General features: G+C 45.3%; 2 protein-coding genes across 6 annotated transcripts in view; one reads left to right on the top strand and one right to left on the bottom strand.

Annotated features, from left to right (window-relative positions):
- Window positions 1-10,181: 10,181 nt before the first annotated feature.
- AGMAT (agmatinase) lies at window positions 10,182-20,997 on the top strand. Of its 3 annotated transcripts, none has more exons than XM_016128350.2 (8): window positions 10,182-10,519; window positions 11,488-11,690; window positions 13,146-13,194; window positions 14,229-14,424; window positions 15,135-15,314; window positions 16,547-16,631; window positions 17,332-17,422; window positions 17,847-20,997. In XM_016128350.2, exons 1-7 carry the CDS (start codon window positions 10,191-10,193, stop codon window positions 17,403-17,405), a joined length of 1,116 nt encoding a protein of 371 aa, XP_015983836.2. In that variant the 5' UTR covers window positions 10,182-10,190; the 3' UTR covers window positions 17,406-17,422; window positions 17,847-20,997. The 3 variants fall into 3 exon arrangements, with proteins under 3 accessions (XP_015983836.2, XP_015983837.2, XP_036084900.1); XM_016128351.2 differs by having other exon boundaries at window positions 10,191-10,519; window positions 17,925-20,997; XM_036229007.1 differs by lacking the exon at window positions 17,847-20,997 and having other exon boundaries at window positions 10,191-10,519; window positions 17,332-17,506.
- DNAJC16 (DnaJ heat shock protein family (Hsp40) member C16) overlaps window positions 18,837-21,975 on the bottom strand; it is a 32,748-nt gene continuing 29,609 nt past the window's right edge. For all 3 annotated transcript variants that reach the window (XM_016128348.2, XM_036229006.1, XM_016128345.2), the window contains exon 15: window positions 18,837-21,601. In XM_016128348.2, coding sequence (XP_015983834.2) covers window positions 21,202-21,601 — 400 coding nt within the window. In that variant the 3' untranslated portion in view covers window positions 18,837-21,201. The remainder of the gene's footprint in view (window positions 21,602-21,975) is intronic.

Here is a 21,975-nt window from a genome sequence, read left to right as displayed (position 1 = left end):
CTGCCTAACTCGGTGTCCTTAATATCCCTAATTTCCACCCTTTATTTGCCGGTGTTGAACCGGTCGGTCAGAACTTTGTTCCCAGAGGTAGATTTCGGCACGTGACGAGTCTTAGTCTCAGGAAATGCTCCCGCACGACTAATTAGCCTCACGAACACAATTTAGCACCATTTTATCGGTTCACTACGGCCGGGACAGAAAAATCTCAGCTGCCCGTTTCATCTCTCTTTGGTCACGCCAGGTAACGCCAGGACTTCCTGCGGGGCCGGGGCAGAAACCCCAAAACGCACTCCTCGGCCCGAGTCACCACCGCCGACAGGTTTCTGCGAACCTTGTGAAAACGCGCGTGCGCCGCATCACGTGCCTACGGCGTAATCTTCTAGTGGGCAGTGACGCATGATCACGTGACGCAGCCGGCCAATGCCTGGCGTCCGCGCTTTGGGCTCCTGGTTGCTAGGCAACTCCGACCCTGCTGGGCTTCGGCCTCTTTCTATCCCTAAAGGTAGCGGTGTAAACTTCAGAACCAGCCCATGCTGTTGGATGTGCCAATGCCTCTGAGGGCTTTTAGAGGCTGCTGCTTTCTCTGTGGCGGAAGCCCTGGTGGCAGCCCCCACCCCTTTGCGACTTCGAGGCTCGGACTCCGGCGTCCGGGCAGGCTCTTGTTCCTCCGGGACGACTTGGCGGCTGGAGTGCCGCAGGGCCGCGCTGGTTAGCCTGGTCCACTTACGAGTTCCCTACCTTGGCCACCTCAGCTCGACAGAACCGGCTCAGACTGTAGTTCGGGCAGAGGTGTGACTGATGCGGTGGCAGGGCGAGAAATTAGTGCCTGGTAGAAGTCCCAGGTTTGGCTTCCTGCGGCTTCCTGCAGCTTCCTTGAGGCTTACGTCCAAATTTGGGCTTGTCGCTTTGGCCAGAGAAGGGAAATGGACAAAAGAGACTCTATGGAATATGCTTCTTTCCTGCAACGATTGTGTTTTGAATAGTAAACTGAAGGATAACATATTTCAATTAAAAAAAAAAAAAAAAAAAGGAAAGAAAAGCTATTCCGAGAAGTGAAAAGAGAGTCAAATACATTTTTGCCCCTAAAGTATATAAATTTGACTATTTTTTAAAAGGTCTTGGCCTTGGGATTTTTAATAACAGTGACAATCTTTTGCAGTTCAGTATTTTCAATCCAGGAAAACTCACTGTGTGCCTGGGACTTGTGTGTAGTTCACTGTTTATATTTGGATTGCATTTCACTTATTTAATTCTGTTCATCAGCTATGTGAAATAAGGTAAGCAGGTTTCACTACCCTTTTTTTCACGCATAAGGAAACATCAGAAAATTATTTCCCAGACATCGGTGCTTCTCAAGCTTGAATGTGTATAGAACAATCACTTGAGGATCTTGTTTAAATGCATTTGAAGAATTTTTAGGTCTGGAGCAGGGCCTGAGAATTTCTGCATATCCAACAAGCTCCCAGGTGCACATGATGCTGTTGGTCTGATGCATACAGGGAATAGTAATAGCCCTAGGTGATTGCTATTCGTACTAAATAACACCACTGCCTGCTTTCCATATTTTGCCAAAACAGCAATTTCTTAACATCTGTGAACTTTCAGTTACATGTGAAAGGAAAGTCATTGGATGGAAATGACAAATAGTGAAAAGCAGGTAGTCCACATGGAATTTCTATTCAGGACTCATTTTGGATTATTTTGTTAGTTTGATCATCTGAGAATTCACAATATTTGAAATAATAGACTTAAAACTATCAACCTTCTGTTGTTAAATGGCTTTAAATAGAGAAGGTGCATTTTCTTCTGACATTGAAGGACGTACTTAATTCAGAGGACCCTCTGATCCGGAGCTGACTACCACTGACACAATAAGAATCTCCAGTCTGTTTCTTTTAAAAGTTTCTTCAGTGAGAACAGACATGCTGTTATGAACACAGAGACTAAGCAGTGAAAACTAGCCAATTTATGCTCTATAAAAGAAGAAATTTTAAATGATGTATGAAAAATTAGATATCCAGGAATCCAATACAATGATTTATAGAAAATGATGAGGTTTCATATATGTAAAAATTAACGAAGTCATTGTATTATCATTAATGAGAGATTTGAATGTCCCAAGTACGCTCTTTGACCTGGGTATAGTATTGTGGTTTTCTTAATATTTCTTGTACTTGGGGTTCAATGAGCTGCCTGGATGTATGGGTTTTGTTTTCATTAAATTTGGAAAAATTTCGGCCAGTCTTTCTTCAAATGCATTTCTGTCTACCTCTCTCCTTTGAGGTCTCCAAGTACACATTTATTAGGTTGCTTAAAGTTTTCCCATAACTCAATGATACTCTGTCCTTTTTTAAAAAACTTTTTTTTTTCTCATTAATTTTAGATGTTCTATTGCTATGTCTTAAAGTTTCCTAATCTTTTAAGGGGCAATATTTAATCTACCACTAATCCTCTCCAGTACAATTTTAATCTCAGAATTGTAGTTTTCCAAAGCGTGAAGACTAAGGTGCCACATCCAGTTGGAGGAGGCCTATCTAGATTGTGTTCATGCTTTCTGTTCAGCATTTTTAGTGGCAACTTGGATGAAGTCAGAAGAGCAGGTTTGTCAGGTGTTCAGTTGACAGGGCATCAGAAGATAGCACTAATAATTCAGCTGACAGGAACGAGATGAAAAGAGATCTAGAATAATGGATCAGAACTAACAAAATGAAATACAGAGGCCATAGTTAAGTTTGAGCAATTAGCTGCACCAGGTGAGGGAGACTTGAGTTCATGCCTTAAAAAAGAAAGCAGTGATTTGGTTGGTTGTGCACTCTATAAATTGCTAGCATGACATATTTGTTAGAAAAAAAATTTTGCTTTATGTTGCACATATAAAGTGGTCGTATCCAAAATAAAGGAGATAATTATCCCCTCTCAAATTGTAGTTTCACGTCTAAATGTTCAATTATAATCTTTTTTGTATTTCCCATAACTCTACTTTTAACATTTCGAACATATGAAACATAGTTATAATAACAGTTTTAATATCTTTGCTGTTAATTCTAACATTTGTGTCTTTTCCGAGTCAATTCTTGCTGACCTATCTTACTATGGGTCGCGTCGTCCTGTCCCTTTGCATGCCTCATAAGTTTCGATTGTATGCCAGATCTTGTGAATTCTACCTTGTTTAGGATGTTTTTGTATTCCTGTAAATCTTGAGTGTGTTCTGGGATGCAGTTAAGTTACTTGCAAATAGTTTGATCCTTTTGGGTCTTGCTTTTAAGATTTGTTAGGACCAGAGCATTGCCGACTCTAGGCAAGACCTCCCAGCGTTCCATAAATTATGAGATTTTCTAATCTGGCAACGGGCATAGGCTCTGTTCCCAGCCCAGTGTGTGTGTGCATCAAGCACCATCCACTCTCATCCTTTCAAGTGGCTCTTTCCCCAGCCTCGGTAGTTTTCTTACCCACATGTTAAGCAATACTTTGCTGAGTACTGGCAGGGGACTCTCTATGGGTCTCTGGGGTCCTCTCTCTCCCTGTACTGCTCTCTGCTATCCGATACTCTGTCCTGTGAACTCCAGCTGCCTTGGTCTCCCTGGACTCTCGACTGTCTCCTCAACTCAGAGACTCCACTCAGTGTCTTTCCCTGCCTCAGTTTCCTTTTCTGCACCGTGGCCTGGAAACTCTTGGCAGTAAACCAAGGCAGTAATAAGGCTCACCTGGTTTGTTCTTTTCTCAGAGATCACTGTCCTTGATGGTCCGATGTCACTGTATTGAAAACCCATTTTTTCATGTTTTTTTGTCCCTTTTTCGGTTGTTTTAGTGGGAAAGTAAATCTGGTCTCTGTTTCTCTGTCTCGACTTGTAGAAGTGGAAGTTGAAATACCACACCCATCTGGAAAACTTACCACTCAAAACCGTTGAATATTGAAACTAAGTTAGGTTGCATACTTTTGAACTTGATATTGAAATCCAATTTACTCCCAGAGAAGACAGCTATTATCTTATCTCTACATCCTTCCAGTCTTAACCAATAAATAGCCTGGCACTTGGCTAACACCAAGGCTGGAGTGGATGAATAAACTATTTTGAGCAAACAGCTGTCGATCAGCTTATGGTGTTTTCTTCCAACATTTGTTGATGGGCTTTTGCAATTTTCTTCTTGTCTGCCAGTAGCAAATGAAAGCTAGGCAAAATGGAAATTTCTGGAACTTGTTATTCATGATTATAATTATCCACAAAAATACACCCTTTAAAAAAGCTTGTTTACAGGAATGAGGGGACTTTTGGGAATGATGGAAATGTTCTAAAACTGGCTTATGGTGATGGTTGCACAAGTTTACAAAAAAAAATCATTGAACTGTACACTTAAAATAGGTAAATTTTGCGGTATATAATAGAATATATAGATGTCAAATTACAATGTACACCCGAAAATTATATAATCGTATTAATCAATGTTACCCCAATAAACGTAAAAATAAATAAATAAATAATAGAAAAAATTTTTTGTGGTATATAAATGACACCTAAGTAAAGCAGATTTTTAAAAAGTTCATCTTAAAGATTTCCAAGACATTTTAAGGTGAAAAAGGAGGTTGCCGACCACTTTATATAGGCTAACCCAAGCTCTGACTTTTTTCGAAAACCTTATGTATACATTGAAATATAACCTTGATTTGATAGGTATAGACTACAGTGGACTTTCACTTTGTCCAACACACGTATTACTTTTGTAATCAGAAAAAATTAAAGATCTTAAAAGGAAGATTAAAAATTGGCAATGACAAAGGAAAAAGGGTCTATTTGACCCGTCCACAAGGCAGTGGACAGAATGTTAGACTAGAAATCAGAAAGCCTGAATTCTAGTTCCGTTCTCTGAACTCTGAGCCGAGACAAATTACTTAGCTGCTGGCTATCGTTCCAGAAACCGGGTTTGAGTAATGAAGTGATTATTTGGAGCCTGGATCTGAAACTTCAGTGTCAAAAAGTGGAGCTCTGAAGCATTTTTGAGAGCAGCTGTGGGAATTATGTCAATACAGGGGAATCCTTTTATCCTCTTAGCTATGGGATAAATGACACTCCCTCCTTCCCAACCAGTCTGACTGGAACCTCTGACAGGTAAGACCATCTGCAATTCTGGATGCTGGGGAGGAAGTTGCCATGCAATGCACAGTGATGTCACTGGCTTGGTACTTCAGTTTCTTTATCAAATATAAATACTGCATATTCTTTATGTTATAGGATAATTAGAAGGACAAATGAGATATGAGGTATATATTGTGTTGAATTCAGAAGGAAATCAGGATGTAAAAGCACATTATTAAAACAACGAACACTTTGTCGTACCATTGATTTTATTATCCTGCAGGAAACATTGTCTCAGATCTGTTTTATTTGAGAGCTCTAGCTGTACTTCAAGCATCCATTCTTACCTTTCAAACATGTGTAATGATGTTCCCCTGGTTTAAACTGCCAAGCATGAGTTGGCTTATTGATGGACTTGTCTAAACAGCATTTTCCATGTGTCCCATAGCTTTGCGTCACTTTAGAACTTCGGTTTTCAGCTACAGTCCCTTTAGTCATCAATTATTGGCTATTCAGCTTTACGAATAACTTGAGTCAGCTCTATTTACACGGAGTATATAGTTTATAATTAATAATAAGCCCTTGTGTTTGCCTAAATCCTTTCTCTCTGGGGACCAGGTTGTTGGTGTACTTTCAGCTCTACGTCATCCCCAGGAAGTCGGGGGAGGTTAGCTCCTCCAGTCACCACTCTGCAGATGAAGAGCTACTTGGAAGCGGTTCACTTCCTTAGAACGGGGCAAAAGAGGAATGCCACCTCAAAGAAATGCATAGGACACTGGCTGGGGCTTGCAAAAATCTGAACATTTCCTTCAAGAAAAAAAATAAATGGTGCAAAGGTTACGTAATAACCTTATAAACGTTGTAAAGATAACCTATTTTATAATAAAATTGTTGTGATTGGAGAATGAAATCAGACTGACTAATCCCTAAACTGCGTACTGTCTGATGGATGATGGAGAGCTCTCTCTGTTTCTCGAATTCTCTTTGTTAGCTGGTTAAACAAGTTTTCGGTGCCCTCTCCTGCCTTGACTTTGAAACTGCTTAACAGTAATATTCTTTAAACTTCACTGGGTGCGCCTTTCCTTAGATAAACTCATGCTCTCATCTTCCTTTCTCATTTTGGACTAGAGAGAGACCGAGAGGGCAATTACTTGGTGTCTGGCTAAAAGCGGGCGAATTAATCAGCCTCCAGGTATCCATCCATTTGATGAGCTGAACAGAGAGACGAAACAACCAATCTAATGTTAAACAGTACATACTGTTATTTTCTGTATTAAAATGATAACTCCACGTAAATGTGTAAAGTATTCCCTGAGGCATTGATGAGTATATACATTGATGGGTAAAATAAGTAGAAGAGTGGAGATTTAGACAAACTTTGATAGTGTTCTGAACATGCTAAAAATATCTGTAAATTTCTTTGGGGACAGGGAAACAAGGAAGATAAAGGTAAATTTTAGGTGTTTCAGGGAGGCCGGAGCTGCTGCAAGATCATTCCTGAGCCTGTGCAAGCACAGACTCATTCAAAGTGTCACCTCCTTCTGTGGGGCCCTTGCATTATGCTCTAGGCCAAAGGGAACCCACACAGACAGACAGTTGTAATGTGTATGGTGTTTTCCTCATCCTCTTTGGCTATCACAGTTTTTTGGCTGAAACAGTAATCTCCCCAGAGCTGCTCCCTACAGCTTCCAGAAGATCTGTCCAATCATTCACTTGCCCATCAAACATTTGTTACATTACTTGTTTTCACCAGGCACTGTGCTCAGAGGCTGGCTTAAAGGACAAAGCAGATATTGGAACTTGTACAGTTTACTAGAATAGCGCTTTGGACCCTTTCTTCTGTCATGGTACATGCAGAAAATGATACAGTTTGTGTGTCCCACTGAGATGAAACTGGGAGTAAGAGGGGCACAGATTTAGGGGCATCTGTATGTGTTTTGGTAAAAAAAAAATTAATGGCATTTTCTACATATTGTATAATTATTATTTGAAAGATAAAATGAAAGTATTACAGACAGACAACATTAAATGTTGAGCTTATATAAAATTTCCACATATTTTCAAAATTTTAGTTTTATTCTGTGATTATAACTTTTTAATATCAGGTTTTATGCTTGAAATGGCTATATGTAATAATGATCAGGACTTTTTAAGGAGGATCTCTTTGAGGTCTTCGTAGCCATGAATAATTAGAAACTCAAATAGGTAATAAAGATTTAAAAATTTTAACATTAAAACATTTATAAAAGTATTTAAAGAAATGTCTTATTTTTCTTTCATTAACAAGTATACAATTGAAATTTCTTGTGATAACATGAATGGCTTTTGAATCCAATCAAACTCTTTCATGTGAAGCATTTTTATATAATGACAGAGCTCTGATTTAAAGCGTGTTCCTTCGGGGTTGGTATTGCCTTGGTGTGAACTGGGACTCACTGTTTATAACTAGCTGGCATCTGTTCTGATTGGTCAATGTCTGTGCCATCTCAGATGTTAAATATTTTTAATATCGCCCTGCCCAGGAACATTGGTAAAGCAGTCACCCTAAAGTTAGCTTGGACACAGCTTGGACACCAGCTGAAAATGGACAGACATGTCTGAAACTATGTGAAGATGTAATTGGGTCAGCCACCTGGGACTGCTCTGACCAAAACCACCCACCCTCCCCCCGCCAACCCAGTCTCCTTGCCCCTTTGCCCCTGACCAGCTGCACCTTGGGTGGTTGCTCTTCCTCCTCGGGCCCCTGGAACCCATCTCCTCTAGCGGAGCCCTAGGCCCTCGTCTGTGACGTGCAGTGGCGCACACTGTAGCTGGCCTCCGAAGTGGATATCCAGGTGGGAACACGTGCCAGTCAGCAAGTGCCTCTGATCCTGCTGCCTACTCATGGGGACCGCAGGGCAGGATGTCAGACTCTGCTCTGCTTGGATCGTGTTCTCAGATCGCCCAGAGGCGACTGGCCTAGTTGGTGGCCCCAAGGGATCTGTATGCTGTGTCCCATAACACCAGTGTGCTATGACTACTGGTTGGGACACTCTGCAGTAGAGGAAATAAAACAAGGATAACACTCCCTATTATTAATAACGTGAGGATTACAGTGCTCTTGCACAGTGGACGTCATTTAATTTTCCTAAGAACAACCAGTAAGGACTATCACCCCATTTACACAGTAGGAAAGAGGTTCAGAGGGTGAGTTGGCCAAGTAAGGCCACCCTTCCCCAGCTAGGTCCCTCAGGGATGTACACGTTGGTGAGCTGGGTTCAACATACATTATTGGAGTGACAGTTCCGCCTGAAGACATTTGGGGAAAATTTAAGTGGTCAATAATATATTTTTATGCAAAAAAATAGGTATGTGTTATGAAAGCAAATGAAAACTGCACAAATTTGTAAGATCATACATGGCATGTCAAAGATGTTGTGATTAACAGAGGACTCCTTCAAGCTACGTCCCTAGACCGAGACGGGCAGGAATGGAGCTGACTTCTCTCTTCCGTCGTCAGTGAGCGAGTTACACTGATTAAACTCTTTTCTGATTCCAGATCCCATACTTATCCCGGGGAGAAAATTGTTAAGGTTTTAAGAGCGTTTCAGAGAAAGTAGTTTGAGCGCAGGCTTCAGCTGAACATGGGACCTGTAGAGACAGGAGCTGGGGAGAGTGCGTTCCAGGCAGAGGATGTGGCATGGGCACCATTTAGGAGGCGAGAGGGCGGGGATGTGGGAAGTGGACAATGCCTGGAGGGACAAGTACATGAAGATGCGTAATGGGAACTATGATTAGAAGATGTGGCTTCAGGAAGTGTTACCTGGCAAGGAAGTCTATGTGATGCCAGCAGCGAAAGCTAGAGCTGGGACGGCTTAAACCAGGGGAGCGGCGGGGGAAAGGAGGGGGAGGGCTTGCATGCAAGGAGCCGTCAGGACTTTCCAAAACATGGGGCAGAGGGCCGGATCCGAGAGGGAGGTGGCAAGTTGCTGGCTGAACTTGTAGCCCACCTGAGGTGCTGTCAAAACATCCAGGTGGGGAGTTCCCAAACAGGACCAGAGCCCAGGGCTGCGATTTGGTTTGCGAATTATCTGCTTGTAGGTGAAAACTGTCACCTTGATACGGAAAGAGACTGCCATCAGAGAAAGAGCCTCGGGAGGGATAAAAGGACAGCAGAGGCACACCTGGTCAAAGAGGCCACCTGAGGAAAGTGTAACGGAATGATGGAAAGTGGTTGAAGAATTGTCACCTCGTGCCTGGTACAGGAGGCACTCGGATATTTGTGAGAATAAAAGAAAAACCAGAAGTAACAAAACGACACAGTCAGGACAAGCACTATGAAAGAAATAATGGTAGAATTTGGGCATCGAGGTGTTAAGAAAATAACTAAGAGATTGTTATATTTGTTTCCGAAAATGGTGGGGACGCACGTCCTCCGCAGCCCCTTTCCAACACCGAACAACCTTACTGACCACTAAGGTGACCTTTCCCTGCCCTGCAGGGTGGAGGTTGGGATGGCGTGGGATTTAATGTGTGACTTTCTTGTAAAGGTTTCAATATAATGAGAACTCGGGCCTTTTCTATTCCATCTTAACTTCTAGAGATTAAAAAATATGTAACACCACCAAGTGGCTCACATAACTTCATTACAGATCACATCTTTTTCCCCTTAAAAATAAAGAGGACGGGGATCAGTGGACTCTCCTCCAAGTCCATTTTTAGGAAGGTTATTTAGAAAGACTCTGCTTCCTGAAAATCCCACCCAGACATTTCTTGATAATGTTATTCTTTAAAAATGCATTTGTAATTTATCTCGCTTAGTGAAAGGTCTTTTCCCCTTAAATCTTTTGGGTTAAAAAAATATTGCCCTGAATAGTAGAAGCAGCTGCCAAGGGCCTCGTGGGGGCAGGGGTTGTGGGGTGCGTGGGGGGGGGGGTGGCGGGGTGCAGACACACCTGGACAGCGTGGTGGGCGTGAGTGGGGAACTCCGGGCCTGGTTCTATTAACCAAAGAAGCCAGAGACCGAAGTCCACAAGGAGGTGTAGGCGGAGAGCTGCTGTGTCCCTGGGGCCCCTCCCCTGCCCTTGATTCCCGGGACACCCCTGCCCTTTGAGCCTGGGGCTGCTTGGGCTCTGGCACATGTGCCCTGGCCACTGCGTGGACCAGCCTGGTCAGGCAGGCTGGTGGGCAGGAGTCATGCTGCGGCTGCTGGCGTCCCGCTGGGCCCGGGGCCCAGGGACCTGCGGGGGCGTGCATTCTGCCACCGGCCTCTGCGACACCGGCTTCAGCTCCAGCCGTAGGGCCTCTGACACCTCCCGGAACCAGCCCCCCAGCTCTGAGTTTGTGGCCCGGTCCGTGGGTATCTGCTCCATGATGCGGCTGCCTGTGCAGACCTCTCCTGAGGGGCTGGACGCTGCCTTTGTCGGGGTGCCCCTGGACATTGGGACTTCTAACCGGCCTGGGGCGAGGTAAGGCCTAAAGGACTCAGGAACACGTGGCCGGACAGCCTGAGTGCCACGGAGAGGCGCCAACTGGCACCTGGCTCACCCGGGGTGGGGTTAGAAGCTCATGCCTGGCTCCGAAAGGCCCCCTACCCCCTCATTTGCGAGAGAGTTGATTCGCATCACTCTCAATTAAGCAACCCTGAGGGCTCAACCATAGGTAAAGAAAGGGGGTTCTGCTGCCTGAGACTTCTCCAATCCCTGATCCCCAGTCCTTGCTGGGATTGTGGCTAGGAGGACCCTCAGTTTACCGTGGCAGCGGAAAAAAGCTGGCCGCCCCTCCCCCAAACCTCTAGATGTCACCTGACTCAAGGATTGCTCAAATTAAGGCAATTTCCCTAAGATCAAGTCGGAGGAAGTAAAGGTCATTTTCCTAATTGTTGAGCGTCAGCTACTCCTGATTCAGCTCAGCGGCATTATTACATCCGACTACTGGTCTGAATGATAAATGCCACCATTTATTAAATGTCCACTAAGCACAAGGTGCTTTGCATGAATGACCTCCCTTAATTCTTATTACAGGGTAAGATAAATATCATTATTATTTTACAGATTAGGAAATTGAGGCTCAAGGAGATTAAGAGATTACCTGAGGCCACTTAGTAAACTGGTGATGGAGAGGGGGCCTCTTAGATCTGTGCCTCTGAACTCTTCCATGTGTAGCCAGGATCAGTGGTTCTCAACCAGGGTTATTTTGCCCCCAGGGGACATTTGGTAGTGTCCCGCATTTTTGGTTGTCATAACCTGGGGGAAGGGGTGCTACTGGCATCTAATGGGGACAGACCAGGGATGATGTTAAACATCCTACAATGCCCAGGATGGCTCCCCATGACATCCAGCCCCAAATGTCACCAATGTAGAGGCTGAGAAGCCCTGCCTAGACAAGACCTCTGAGCCTTTAGTGATGGCTCACAGGATGGTTCTTCTTCTTCCAGATTTGGACCCCGACGGATCCGGGAAGAATCAGTGCTGCTTCGGACAGTCAACCCTAGCACGGGGGCCCACCCCTTCCAGTCCCTTATGGTGGCAGACCTAGGTGACGTCAACATCAATCTTTACAACCTTCAGGACAGCTGCCGCCTAATTCGAGAGGCCTATCAGAAAATTGTAGCCGCTGACTGTATTCCTCTGACCTTGGGTAATGGCATCCGTAAGGGCAAGGGCAGGTCCCTGCCCTCGGGGTTTAGTAATGCCGGGCCTGAGTACAGCTACTTCTCCAGGGCAGGCCACAGTGACTGTGGAGACAGAAGGATAGAGAACATTATTAATTCATGTATTTTAACCCCCGGGGAGAGGATATTTAAATGTCGGACTCGTATGACTGATAGGGATGGACTAGAGTGAGGCGAGTGAGGACGCATTTGCCTCCGTGCAAAATGTAAGGGGTTACGGAGAAGGTCAACGGGAACTCTTACCGATGCTCCCCTTTTGTCTCGGGTTCCGATTTGGCTCAGAACATGGTCACTGGTCCTATCTTTCTTTAAAATTTATCATGGACTTTGTTTTCGTATTGATTTTGAGTTTTAAAAAATTTTGGCGTCCCTTAAATTTGCATCATGTGCCTCATCCTCCTCACCTTTGCCATAGCCCCCGACCCCAGGCCTGGGGAAGGCTGCCGACAGGGGCTCAGTGTGACTTCCGAACTATTTCGAGGACATCGTCTGAATGACTTCGAGAGGGGACCTGCGCAGGCAGTTCCTTCCTCACGGTCTAGAGCAACCAATCAGGTGGCTTTCCCTCCAAGACCCCCGCCCCCGGCCCCTCTCACTGCATTTCTTTCTCTTCCGGTTCGAATCGTTAAAATGATACAGACCTTTTTTCTAAATATTGAATTTATTTATTTTTTTTCCGAAATAGAGTGTCTAGCTCGAAGAGCATAGTGGTCAGAAGTGGTTTCTCGATGGCGTGGTCTGAACCCTCAGCTCCACCTTTCACAAGCTATTTAGGCTTCGTTTCCTCATCTGTGAAATGGGAATATTAATACCACCACCACCTACCATGTCATATGGTATGGGGAACATAGAATGAAAGTGCGTACAAAATGCCCAGCGTTGTGCTCGGCGTACTTTGAGCTTTAATGAACGTTATGTATTATTGTTATTAACTTAGGCTGTCAATAGCAAGACTTTTCTAGGCTGTGCTGTTCAATATGGTAGCCACTAGCTGCATGTGGCTATTTAAAATTAATTAAAAATTACTTATTAAATAATTATTAATCATTATTGATTTAAATAAAAAATTCAGTTCCTCAATTGCATGAACCACATTTTAATAGCTACGTGTGACTAGCGGCCACCATATTGGCCAGTACTTTTATAAAAACTGTCTATTATTGCAGAAAGTTCTATTGACAACACTGGGGCATTTTACCTGTCGGCTGTTAACTTAATTTCCTCTTTTAAATGACAACGTAATTTCAAACGTCCGGTGGCCATTTCCCCAACACTGAATAAGATCTTATTTTAGCTGGGGTTATAGTTCTTCAGTCTAATTGAGAGGGTGGCAGAATCGGGCAAATTGAAGATCCCTCTGTGAACGGCACGGCCCTCTAATCTCGTCCACTTTCCAGATGTCTTCTTTTTTCTCTGTGCAGGTGGAGATCACACAATTACCTACCCTATATTGCAAGCCATGGCAAAAAAGTGAGTCTCAAATGTCTGGGCCCAAACAAGGTTTCAAAATTCGGGAGCTAGGGAGCTAAGTTGTTTGCTGCCAGCTGGCATCAGGTGACCTCTGCTGGGTCAGGTTGTTCGGGATGACAGGCATGACCGAAGTTGCTTCTGTGAGTCGAAACTAAGGTCGGGGTCCAGGTGTCTCTGTCAGTCACCAGCTGGAAGCCAAGACAATTTATTATTAACACTTCTGCACCCTGCCCCCCACCCTTGCCCTAGATCTGCTCTGGTATGCACGCTCAGCCTCTGTTGGGGGAAGATGAGCCCCTAGTGAAATACGCAACCCCAGTTAGCTTGTTTGTTTTGCTCAAAGGCCAAACACAAATACTGACAGGCAAGATCATGCTACTTACTGAGGAGAAACCCTCATTTTTCCTGTAAGGGTCCCTTTTTTCCCCCAAAATGAGAAGCTGGCTTTCCTAGTGGTGGAACGCTACCAGGGATTGACTAAGTTTGGTTAATTAGTTTGGGGAAGAGACAGATGGGGCCAAGGCGGCGGCAGTTCCAGAATTCATAGATTGGAAAGACATGGAGGCAGGATTCTAATTTGGGGTGGGTGGGTACAAGTCTTGTTCTGAAGCTCCGTGTGCCGAGCATGGTTTTGGGTCGTGTGTTTCTGTTGGATGGCCAGCAGCGCTGATGGAGATTATGGCAAGAGGGCTGGGTCGAAGAAGCTTCTTGGTGCCACAGCTGGAGCAAGGGCGGCTGAGTTTATCCTTCATTGTCATCCTCCTGGCTCTCTGCATCTCTCGGTGAAGAAAATCCTGGGTGATAGGTAGTGGGCGGCAGCGAAAGCACAAGTCTATTCTGGGCCTGACTTCTCTGAGTTTATTGTTCCGAGATAATAAGTCATTTGCAGATAGAAACCAGTCACAAGGCCAGTAACGGATGCCAGGTCTCCCCTCCTTAGCTATGCACTGTCATCGAGTTTTGGTGGATTGGAGGGTGGCTGTGCTCAGGCCCCATGAGGAAGCCTGGGCCCTGAGCTGCCCTGTCGTCATCAGGCATGGCCCTGTGGGGCTGCTGCACGTGGATGCTCACATGGACACGGCCGACAAGGCCCTGGGAGAGAAAATCTATCACGGGACACCCTTTCGCCGATGCGTGGACGAGGGACTCTTGGACTGTAAGCGTGTAGTGCAGATTGGCATCCGGGGCTCGTCCATGACCTTGGATCCCTACACATACAGCCGGAAACAGGTGACAGACCAAACGGCCCTTCCCTCTGTCCCCTGCCCGCAAAGTGCCTCTCGATTGTCTACTCCATCCATGGCGGCTATGGATTCAATAGAGGCTTTAATAATCAACTTCAGAAAATAGGGATGAAAAGTTGACTTTGCACCAAGAGGGTCACATGGAGCAGAGAGGAGCAAGGATGTTAGTTGATGGGGTAGAGGAAGCCTCGTATCGCTGGGGTGGGGAGACAAGCAGGAACGAACAAACTCCTGGATGTTGCTGGCTTGGAAAAGAGCTGAGGAGGTTCAAACCCAAGGTGACTGGCTGCCTTCTTAGTTCTCATCCTCATACTCCCTAGGCCAGGTGGCTCCCAGGTAAATACATAGGACAAGACCCCCAACAGGAAGTGCCCAAGTCCCCTGCTTTTAGAGCGTGCAAAGGCCAGTCTCTGGGCGGAGCTGTTCGGGCAGTGCTGGCATGAGCTGTCCTGAGTTTCTCACTCGGGCTTCTCTCTGATCCCAGCTCCACAGATCACCTTGGGCTTTCTCCCTGCTTCTTTACCAGCTGCCATTCCTACTATCCTCACCTGCAAAATGGGGATGACGGTTCCTTCCTCGTGAAGGCTGATGGTCAAATGTGACGTGCACACACAGAGCTCGGCTTGGGACTGGCACGTAGGGAATGCTGCCATGCCGAGGCCTTGCACGCCTGCTCTTCAATTCCCACCTCCTCAGGGCTTCCGGGTGGTCCTGGCTGAAGACTGCTGGATGAAGTCGCTGGTCCCCCTGATGGGGGAAGTGAGGCAGCAGATGGGAGGCAGACCCGTTTACATCAGCTTTGATATTGATGGCTTGGATCCTGCCTATGCCCCAGGGACGGGGACCCCTGAAATTGCTGGTCTCACCCCTAGTCAGGTAAGGAGGCTCCATCAGCGACCGTTCCTGGGAGGGAGGATTTTTAACTCCCTACTTTTCTGGTCCTTGTAGCAAGTCTTCGGCAATCAAGGTAGGATTTTAAAAACTGAGCACTTAGGTCTTTATACTGCCTGCAGGGCTGACTGTAGGTTTGAAAACCCCCTTACTGAGAAGTGGCTGATTTTAGCAAGTGCCCTCATTTATCTGGGATATCACTGTCCTTTATTTGATCTTTCTGTCTCTGGTCCTCCTGTAGTTGGTTCATGGGGACAATACTGTACGACCCCTTCTTAAGGACACTGAACTTATCTTTTGGGGGTTAAATTGTAAAAGTGTGAAGTGTGCTGTTGGATTAACCAGCTACCAAAGGCATTCAAGAGTTTTAGAAATACCCGAATACAGCTCCCATGGGGTACACTGAGCGTAAAGCAGGGAGGCAGAATGGAAGTGCGGTTGTAACGAGGAGGTAAATCCAGGCGGTCGGGCCTTCGTTTAGTTCACTACCCTCCCCTTGGAGCCTAGAACAGTGCCTGACATGTAGTAGGTACTCGAAGATATTTGTGAGGAAACAAACGAAGGCTGCTTATTTAATTATCCCATAGCCTCTAAGAAAGGAGGATGGTCATAACTGCCTCTTTAAAGCCGTTCTCAGTTCTCGCCAGTTTTCTGAAACGCAGTCCTCATTCCTCAGCTTATCGTCCTTCTGGACTTTTCACCTGCAGAAGGAAAACTCGGACAAAGCACCTCTTCCTACCACGCGCCTCCCTCACGCCGTCTGCCGGCCACATCTCACTGCTGGTCCTTCCACCTCGGGGCCTTTTGCACGTGTCTTTCCCTCTGCCTGGGCTGCCCGTCCCCTGCTTATCTCTTTGGTCACCTTCTTGAGCCATTTCCCCCTTGGGGAGGCCTTCCTCCACGTCTTCCAATGGGGGTACATGTGCTCACACTGTTCTATGCTTGCTTTTCTCGAAGCCCTTAATTTGGCATTGGAATAATTGGTTTCCTTGTCACCATCATCAAATCACACTGTGGAGCCCTCAGGAGCAGGGGCCGAGCACTAGCCATTTGTGTGTCTCCGTGATGCCCGCCAGCATGCCCAGCGGTTTAATGTTTACTGAGGGAAAGCAACAGTTCCAAGTCAAAGGTGGCCATGGGCTGGGAGAAATCCACAGGGGCCTCTGCTGGCTGCTTTTCACTGGAAATGGTTCCCACTGTGGCTTGATCTTGGACAGGCTCTGGAGATCATCCGGGGCTGTCAGGGCCTGAACGTGGTAGGTTGTGACCTCGTGGAAGTTTCACCGCCGTACGATCCTTTTGGTGAGTATGCAAGAAACCAGTGATCCATAGGCAGCAAATAGTTTAAATGATATTAATCTAGTTAATAAGTAGCAGATGGATGAGTCCTTTTGCATAACTCGGGAAACTGCAGAGTATGGCCTACGATGAAGAGAATAAACCTATTATTATACACCTTACAAACATGAGCTAATGAACTCTAATAAAACCCCTGAGAGGTGGCTAAGTATTATTAGCTTGCCCACCCATCAGCAAGAGAAAAACAGCTTGCAGTTTAGGGACAGGGTGGCACAGCTCTATCCTTTGATATTTCATTGAAAAGTGAATTCTCAAAGGATAAATAATACTTAGTAATATTAATGAAGTGGGGAGTGGGCTGGTTTAGGAGAGCTATTCAAAGCAGATACCATCCCGATAATTCTAATTTAGAAAACCTTACACATTTAGGCCTATTAGCCTCAGAGGGTGGATAATAAACACAATATGCACCATTATTACGTTTTCCTTTGGGGGAAGATCTGTTCTCAGAGAAAACGAAACCTCTGAATGTTAAAATCCTATTTCCAAATGAGGCTTGCTGGAGCAGAACGGCGGGGCGGGAGCATGTCCCCCGGGCAGTCCCCTAGAAGAGCAGGGAAGACAGGCCCCTAGGGAGGAAGCACACAGGGAAGGCGGCTGTGGGTCCCGGGGGTCTTCACTGTTGCGTTTCACGCCTCTATAGGAAACACAGCCCTCTTGGCGGCTAACCTGCTGTTTGAGATGCTGTGTGTGCTCCCCAAAGTGACAGTCGTCTGAACCTTGCGCCTTTCGAGGTAAAGCAACAGATGGTGTCAATGACAAATTCTCAAGAAGGATTTATGAGCAAGCAGTCTGAGTACTCAAAGAGTTTATGCCAATAAAACTTTCTGTTGGAAGTGTCACTGGTGGCTGTAAAATCGGGGCATTCAGTAGATGTCTAATCCAAACGGCTATTTCGGAGGAGTTTGAATTAACTTAAAAAAAAAAAAAAAAAAGCACTTGTGCTGCACTAGTTTTTTTCCTTTAATGGAAGATGATGGAGGGAGGATAAAGGGGAAAGGGATAGAGAATTTAGTTCAAGGTTATCTGAAAATGAGAGGAATGAAATAAAAGAATGACTATGAAATACTACTATATAAACCCTCCATATTTCTGTAGTATTTTCCTTTAAAGTACAGTGCCTCCTCTGAGGAGCTCGGGGCTGCATTTTGGTTTTAGGACCATCGTGAACGTCAACAAAAAATTTGAAAGAAATGAACGCGCAGATCCTAATGAACTTCCCACTTGAAAGCCCAGGAGGTACAGGAAACGTCTCCTGAGCGGGATGAGGCCAGCTGGCCTTCAGAGCGCCTTGAATGACACTCCCTTAAGCCGCTGCCTGCAAGTCTCAGTTCTGCACTGTCTACGCTTCGAGTCCACACACCCTCCATGACAGCGGTTCCCGAAATTTGCGCTTTGGACGTGCGCATCTTAGGCATGTGCTGAGTTACGTGCAAATTCAGGATCGAATCATTTCGCAACGCAGGAGCTACCCGTAATCATCACACATTAAAATAGTTTATTTCTGTTTCCAGTCGGTAATAGTCTTAAAACAAAAATAACATCAGCTTCAGTGCCTGTTCACAACACAAAACAAAAACAACATAAAAAAGACACCATTTGCCAAATAAGTTATTTGTTCCTAAGAGTATCAAAAGTGCAAAATATTCACCTTTTCAGATCTGTCTCGAAAGTACAATTATTCTTCTTGACAAACTGAACAGATAGATTCAGCAGCTGTCACACTGCGTTTGTTTCCAGGGGACAATGGCAAGTATTTGGATGTAAGCGACAGTTCAGTTAAAGTGTTTTGCATCAGCTTTTAAAGAATTTTGCTTTAAAAAAAAGTTCAAGTGTTTGCTTCTCATCCCGTTTCCCGAATAAAGCAAATTGCTTAAAACACAAATCAGATCCCATTTCTCTGTATACCAGGAAAACATTTATGTACCGAATGGGGGAGGCTATCAACCTATTATTTGAAAACTGCAGCCAAGTTTTCATGGTCAATAAGGGACGGCAGCGAGACCATGGTACCTAATGGCCGTTGGGGCAGGCCTGCTCGTTGCGATTGCTTAGCTGGGGTTGCTGACCTCTATGTTAGACAAATTGTGCAACTGCCACCTCGGCAATAAAAATATATTTTTAAAATAGGCATAGGCATATATTCTACAAAGGTTTTTTTTTTTTTTTTTTTTTTGGCCAGTTTTCATCCCCTTCTAAACATGATGCATAGTCTCTACCAACCGGTAAAACCTACCTCTAAAATCATCAATGTCCACAGTTTCAAGATACATAATAAAGTGGGAGGTTAGCTGGTTTAGGAGAGAGAGTCAAAGACTGCGAAGACTAAGAAGTTAACTTCAAACTAAAATCAGGCCTGTGATTACATACATCGGCGAGAGAAATGGTGGCATTGGCTGAGCACGACAATGGCTCAAGGTTTGACACGAAAGTGAATAAATTAATGGAAACAACATTCAGGAGGAAAGGCTTGGGTGGTCAAGGGTAAAGTTCATTTTAAAATAAAAGCTCCCAAGCATCTTCTTGGGAGACCTATTTACCAACCCCCAAAGAGACCTGCAGAAAAATTTTTTGACTGAAATATTTGAAAGGAATATTTTCAATTCTATTCTCACTTTACTTTCTTAGTACAAATGGAAGATACAGCTGTCTGAAGGCGCTTTTTATTTTAATAAAAATTTTTTAAATGAACAAATCTGGTGTTTTTGGTTTTTAGAAATTAAGGTCAAGAATCCCATTAGTACTGGAAATTAAAAATAAAAACCTACCACCAAACCAAAACATACTCATATAAGCAACTTGGCCATAAGAGACGCAGAAGTTTTATTTTGCAGACTGGTGCGCCAGGCAGCCGAATGAAGTCTGTAATCTTTTCCACAGGCCATGTGATGTGGCAATCAGAGTAAGCGTCCACTTTTAGAGGATAAAGTGGAAAAATGAAGCCTGGTGGTGACTTGATTTTTTTCATAAAACTATAGCTTCCATGAAAACTATAGGAACTCCTGGGCTCAAATAATTTATCACTTGCCACTGGAGCTCAATATTTAAATCATTCAGGATCCAAATGGCTTGGTTTAAAGCAATTATGTTTAAAGAAAATAATAACTTCTTTTGCTCCATCACGGATTCTGACCCTTCACGTTACAAACTGCCTTTGCTATCTGAACAGAGCACTCTCTGAGGCTGTCCAGACACCACTGGTGGTTTTGCTTGAAACGGAAAAGGCAAGCTCTCTAACTGGCCAGGATGATCCAGCCTGGAGTCCACCGTACACTGTGGCTCAGCCACGCCCGACCCTGTCACTGGTGAAGCGGCTGCATGTTACAAGAGAAACAGTTGAGATGAGACGTCAAAATGTAGGCCGGAAGCTCAAAGTAAGACTCTGCAAAACAGGAGTCTAGAACAAGTCTGGGCTCACTTGTCACTAAAGACAATATGAAGATACAGCACTTTTGGGGTAACAGTGTTCAAAATACAATTGTTGAGAAATGTTACGTTCCTTGATACAAAGACACGTCTGGTATTTTACTAAAGAGACACCATGGGAGTGAAGAGGTTCTTTGCGCCTGACTCGGCAGGTGGGAGGACGTGTCTTCGGTTTAGCATCTACCGGCATATAGCAGCTCATCTCTACGTTCAGAGAACAAGGTTAAAGTCATGGCTCCTAAAACCCATACCCCAAAACTGACAGGGGGAGAAAGGCATCGGAAAACATACACGTCAATGGCTCGAGTCATTACGGTACATTACAGTGCGGGCTCCTCCTGGCTACGCCTAGAGATGGGGAGGCGGCTGGTGGGACGCTCGCAGAGGGGTCACTTCGGTCACTGCCCAGCCCTCCCTTGTCTTGCCTTGGGAAGAACACCCAACTCACACGCAGTCTATCCCACTCGTCTCTATCCTTGTAAAACCACGGCTGACAAACTGATGAGGGGGATGCCCCCGAAGTTGACATTAGCCACTTACTACCCGAAAAACCATCGAATGTAAGACTGCTTGGAACGAGGCCTCTTTCCAGACACGGGGCCTAGAGCTGCTGCAGGTTGTTCCACTCTGACGGCAAGCACTGCGGCGGAAGCCCAGCGCGGCCGGGATGGGGAGGAAGGGAAGATGACCCAATCAGCGGCCGGCACACCAGGCTCACGAGATTCCATCCAGGTCCCGCTGTGGGGTGAGCATCTCTGCTTCCCCCCCAGCACAGACGGGACAGAGGAGGGTGCTGTGAGCGCGTGACGGGCTTGACGAAGGAAGAGGGGATGAGCAGTCTACTGTAGATAGTGGGGCATTCAAATGAGGAAAGAAACCCAAAGGAAGTATTTTGATCTACGGAATTCGACTTGTGTTTTTCACTCCTAGGTTAGAACAGGACAAAGGAAAGATTCTTCTAGCCGTTGTTCTAGAAGAATAATCTAAAATCTATACTGTCCGCTGTGATTGTTTGAATCCTGAAAATACCTGTTTGCAGGGGCCTGCTAAAAAGTCTGAAGAGTTCAAGTCTCTCTTTGAAATCCTCTCAGTCTAGCTCAGGCCAAGAGGGAATATAAAACCTCTGCAAGGAGCCTTCCAACAGGCGTTCCATCCACAAGGACAACTTGCTCAATTTCCCCTTGATGGGCCTGGATCCAAGGCCACAGGAAGATTTCCCCCGAGAGTCACCCAGATGGAGGGAAGAGTCAAGACCACCGCATGCCCCCATGGCCTCCTCTTCTTCCACTGTTTTTTGGGGCTTAAAGAGGCAGAAGTATTTCTTGTGGCCATTCAGAGCCAGTACATAACCAGTATAGTCACGTTCCATGAAATGCTTGTCATACTGGTTTGGGATCGGGGCTGCATCTTGAGCGAACTCTAATAAGTATTCAAGCCATTCTCTGTGTTTATCTAGACTCAGGAAGGAGAAGTGTAGGCAGCTGCTCCTGTAGGAAGAAGAGAATGAGGATTTAGAGTATTTCCTGACACATTCAAATACGGGAACAAGAATAACTCAGCCAGACTTCAAATTACAGGAAGAGGCTTCAGGTCAGACGGGGCCAGAACATGGAAAACGTGAGGATTTCTGTGGCAGCCGGACAGACGGCTGCTACGGCGGCGGCAACGCTCCACTCATCCGTTTCCCCGTCCCCTGCTGGGTGTCACTTATGTCACTCTCGTATCCAGCTACGGGACAACAGCGAGAGCTACAGAATAGTTTTCTGAAAGGGCTCAGGGAAGAAGCACGAACGGAACATGAAGTCAAGCAGGGAGAAACGGTCCCCTCACGATGGCATAGCCTCCTGGATTAGAAAGGTCA

The sequence above is a fragment of the Rousettus aegyptiacus genome, unplaced genomic scaffold (assembly GCF_014176215.1).
Source record: "Rousettus aegyptiacus isolate mRouAeg1 unplaced genomic scaffold, mRouAeg1.p scaffold_m13_p_1, whole genome shotgun sequence".
Taxonomy (NCBI): domain Eukaryota; kingdom Metazoa; phylum Chordata; class Mammalia; order Chiroptera; family Pteropodidae; genus Rousettus; species Rousettus aegyptiacus.
The sequence above is the reverse complement of the archived record's forward strand: the minus strand, read 5'-3'. Positions and strand labels throughout refer to the sequence as shown.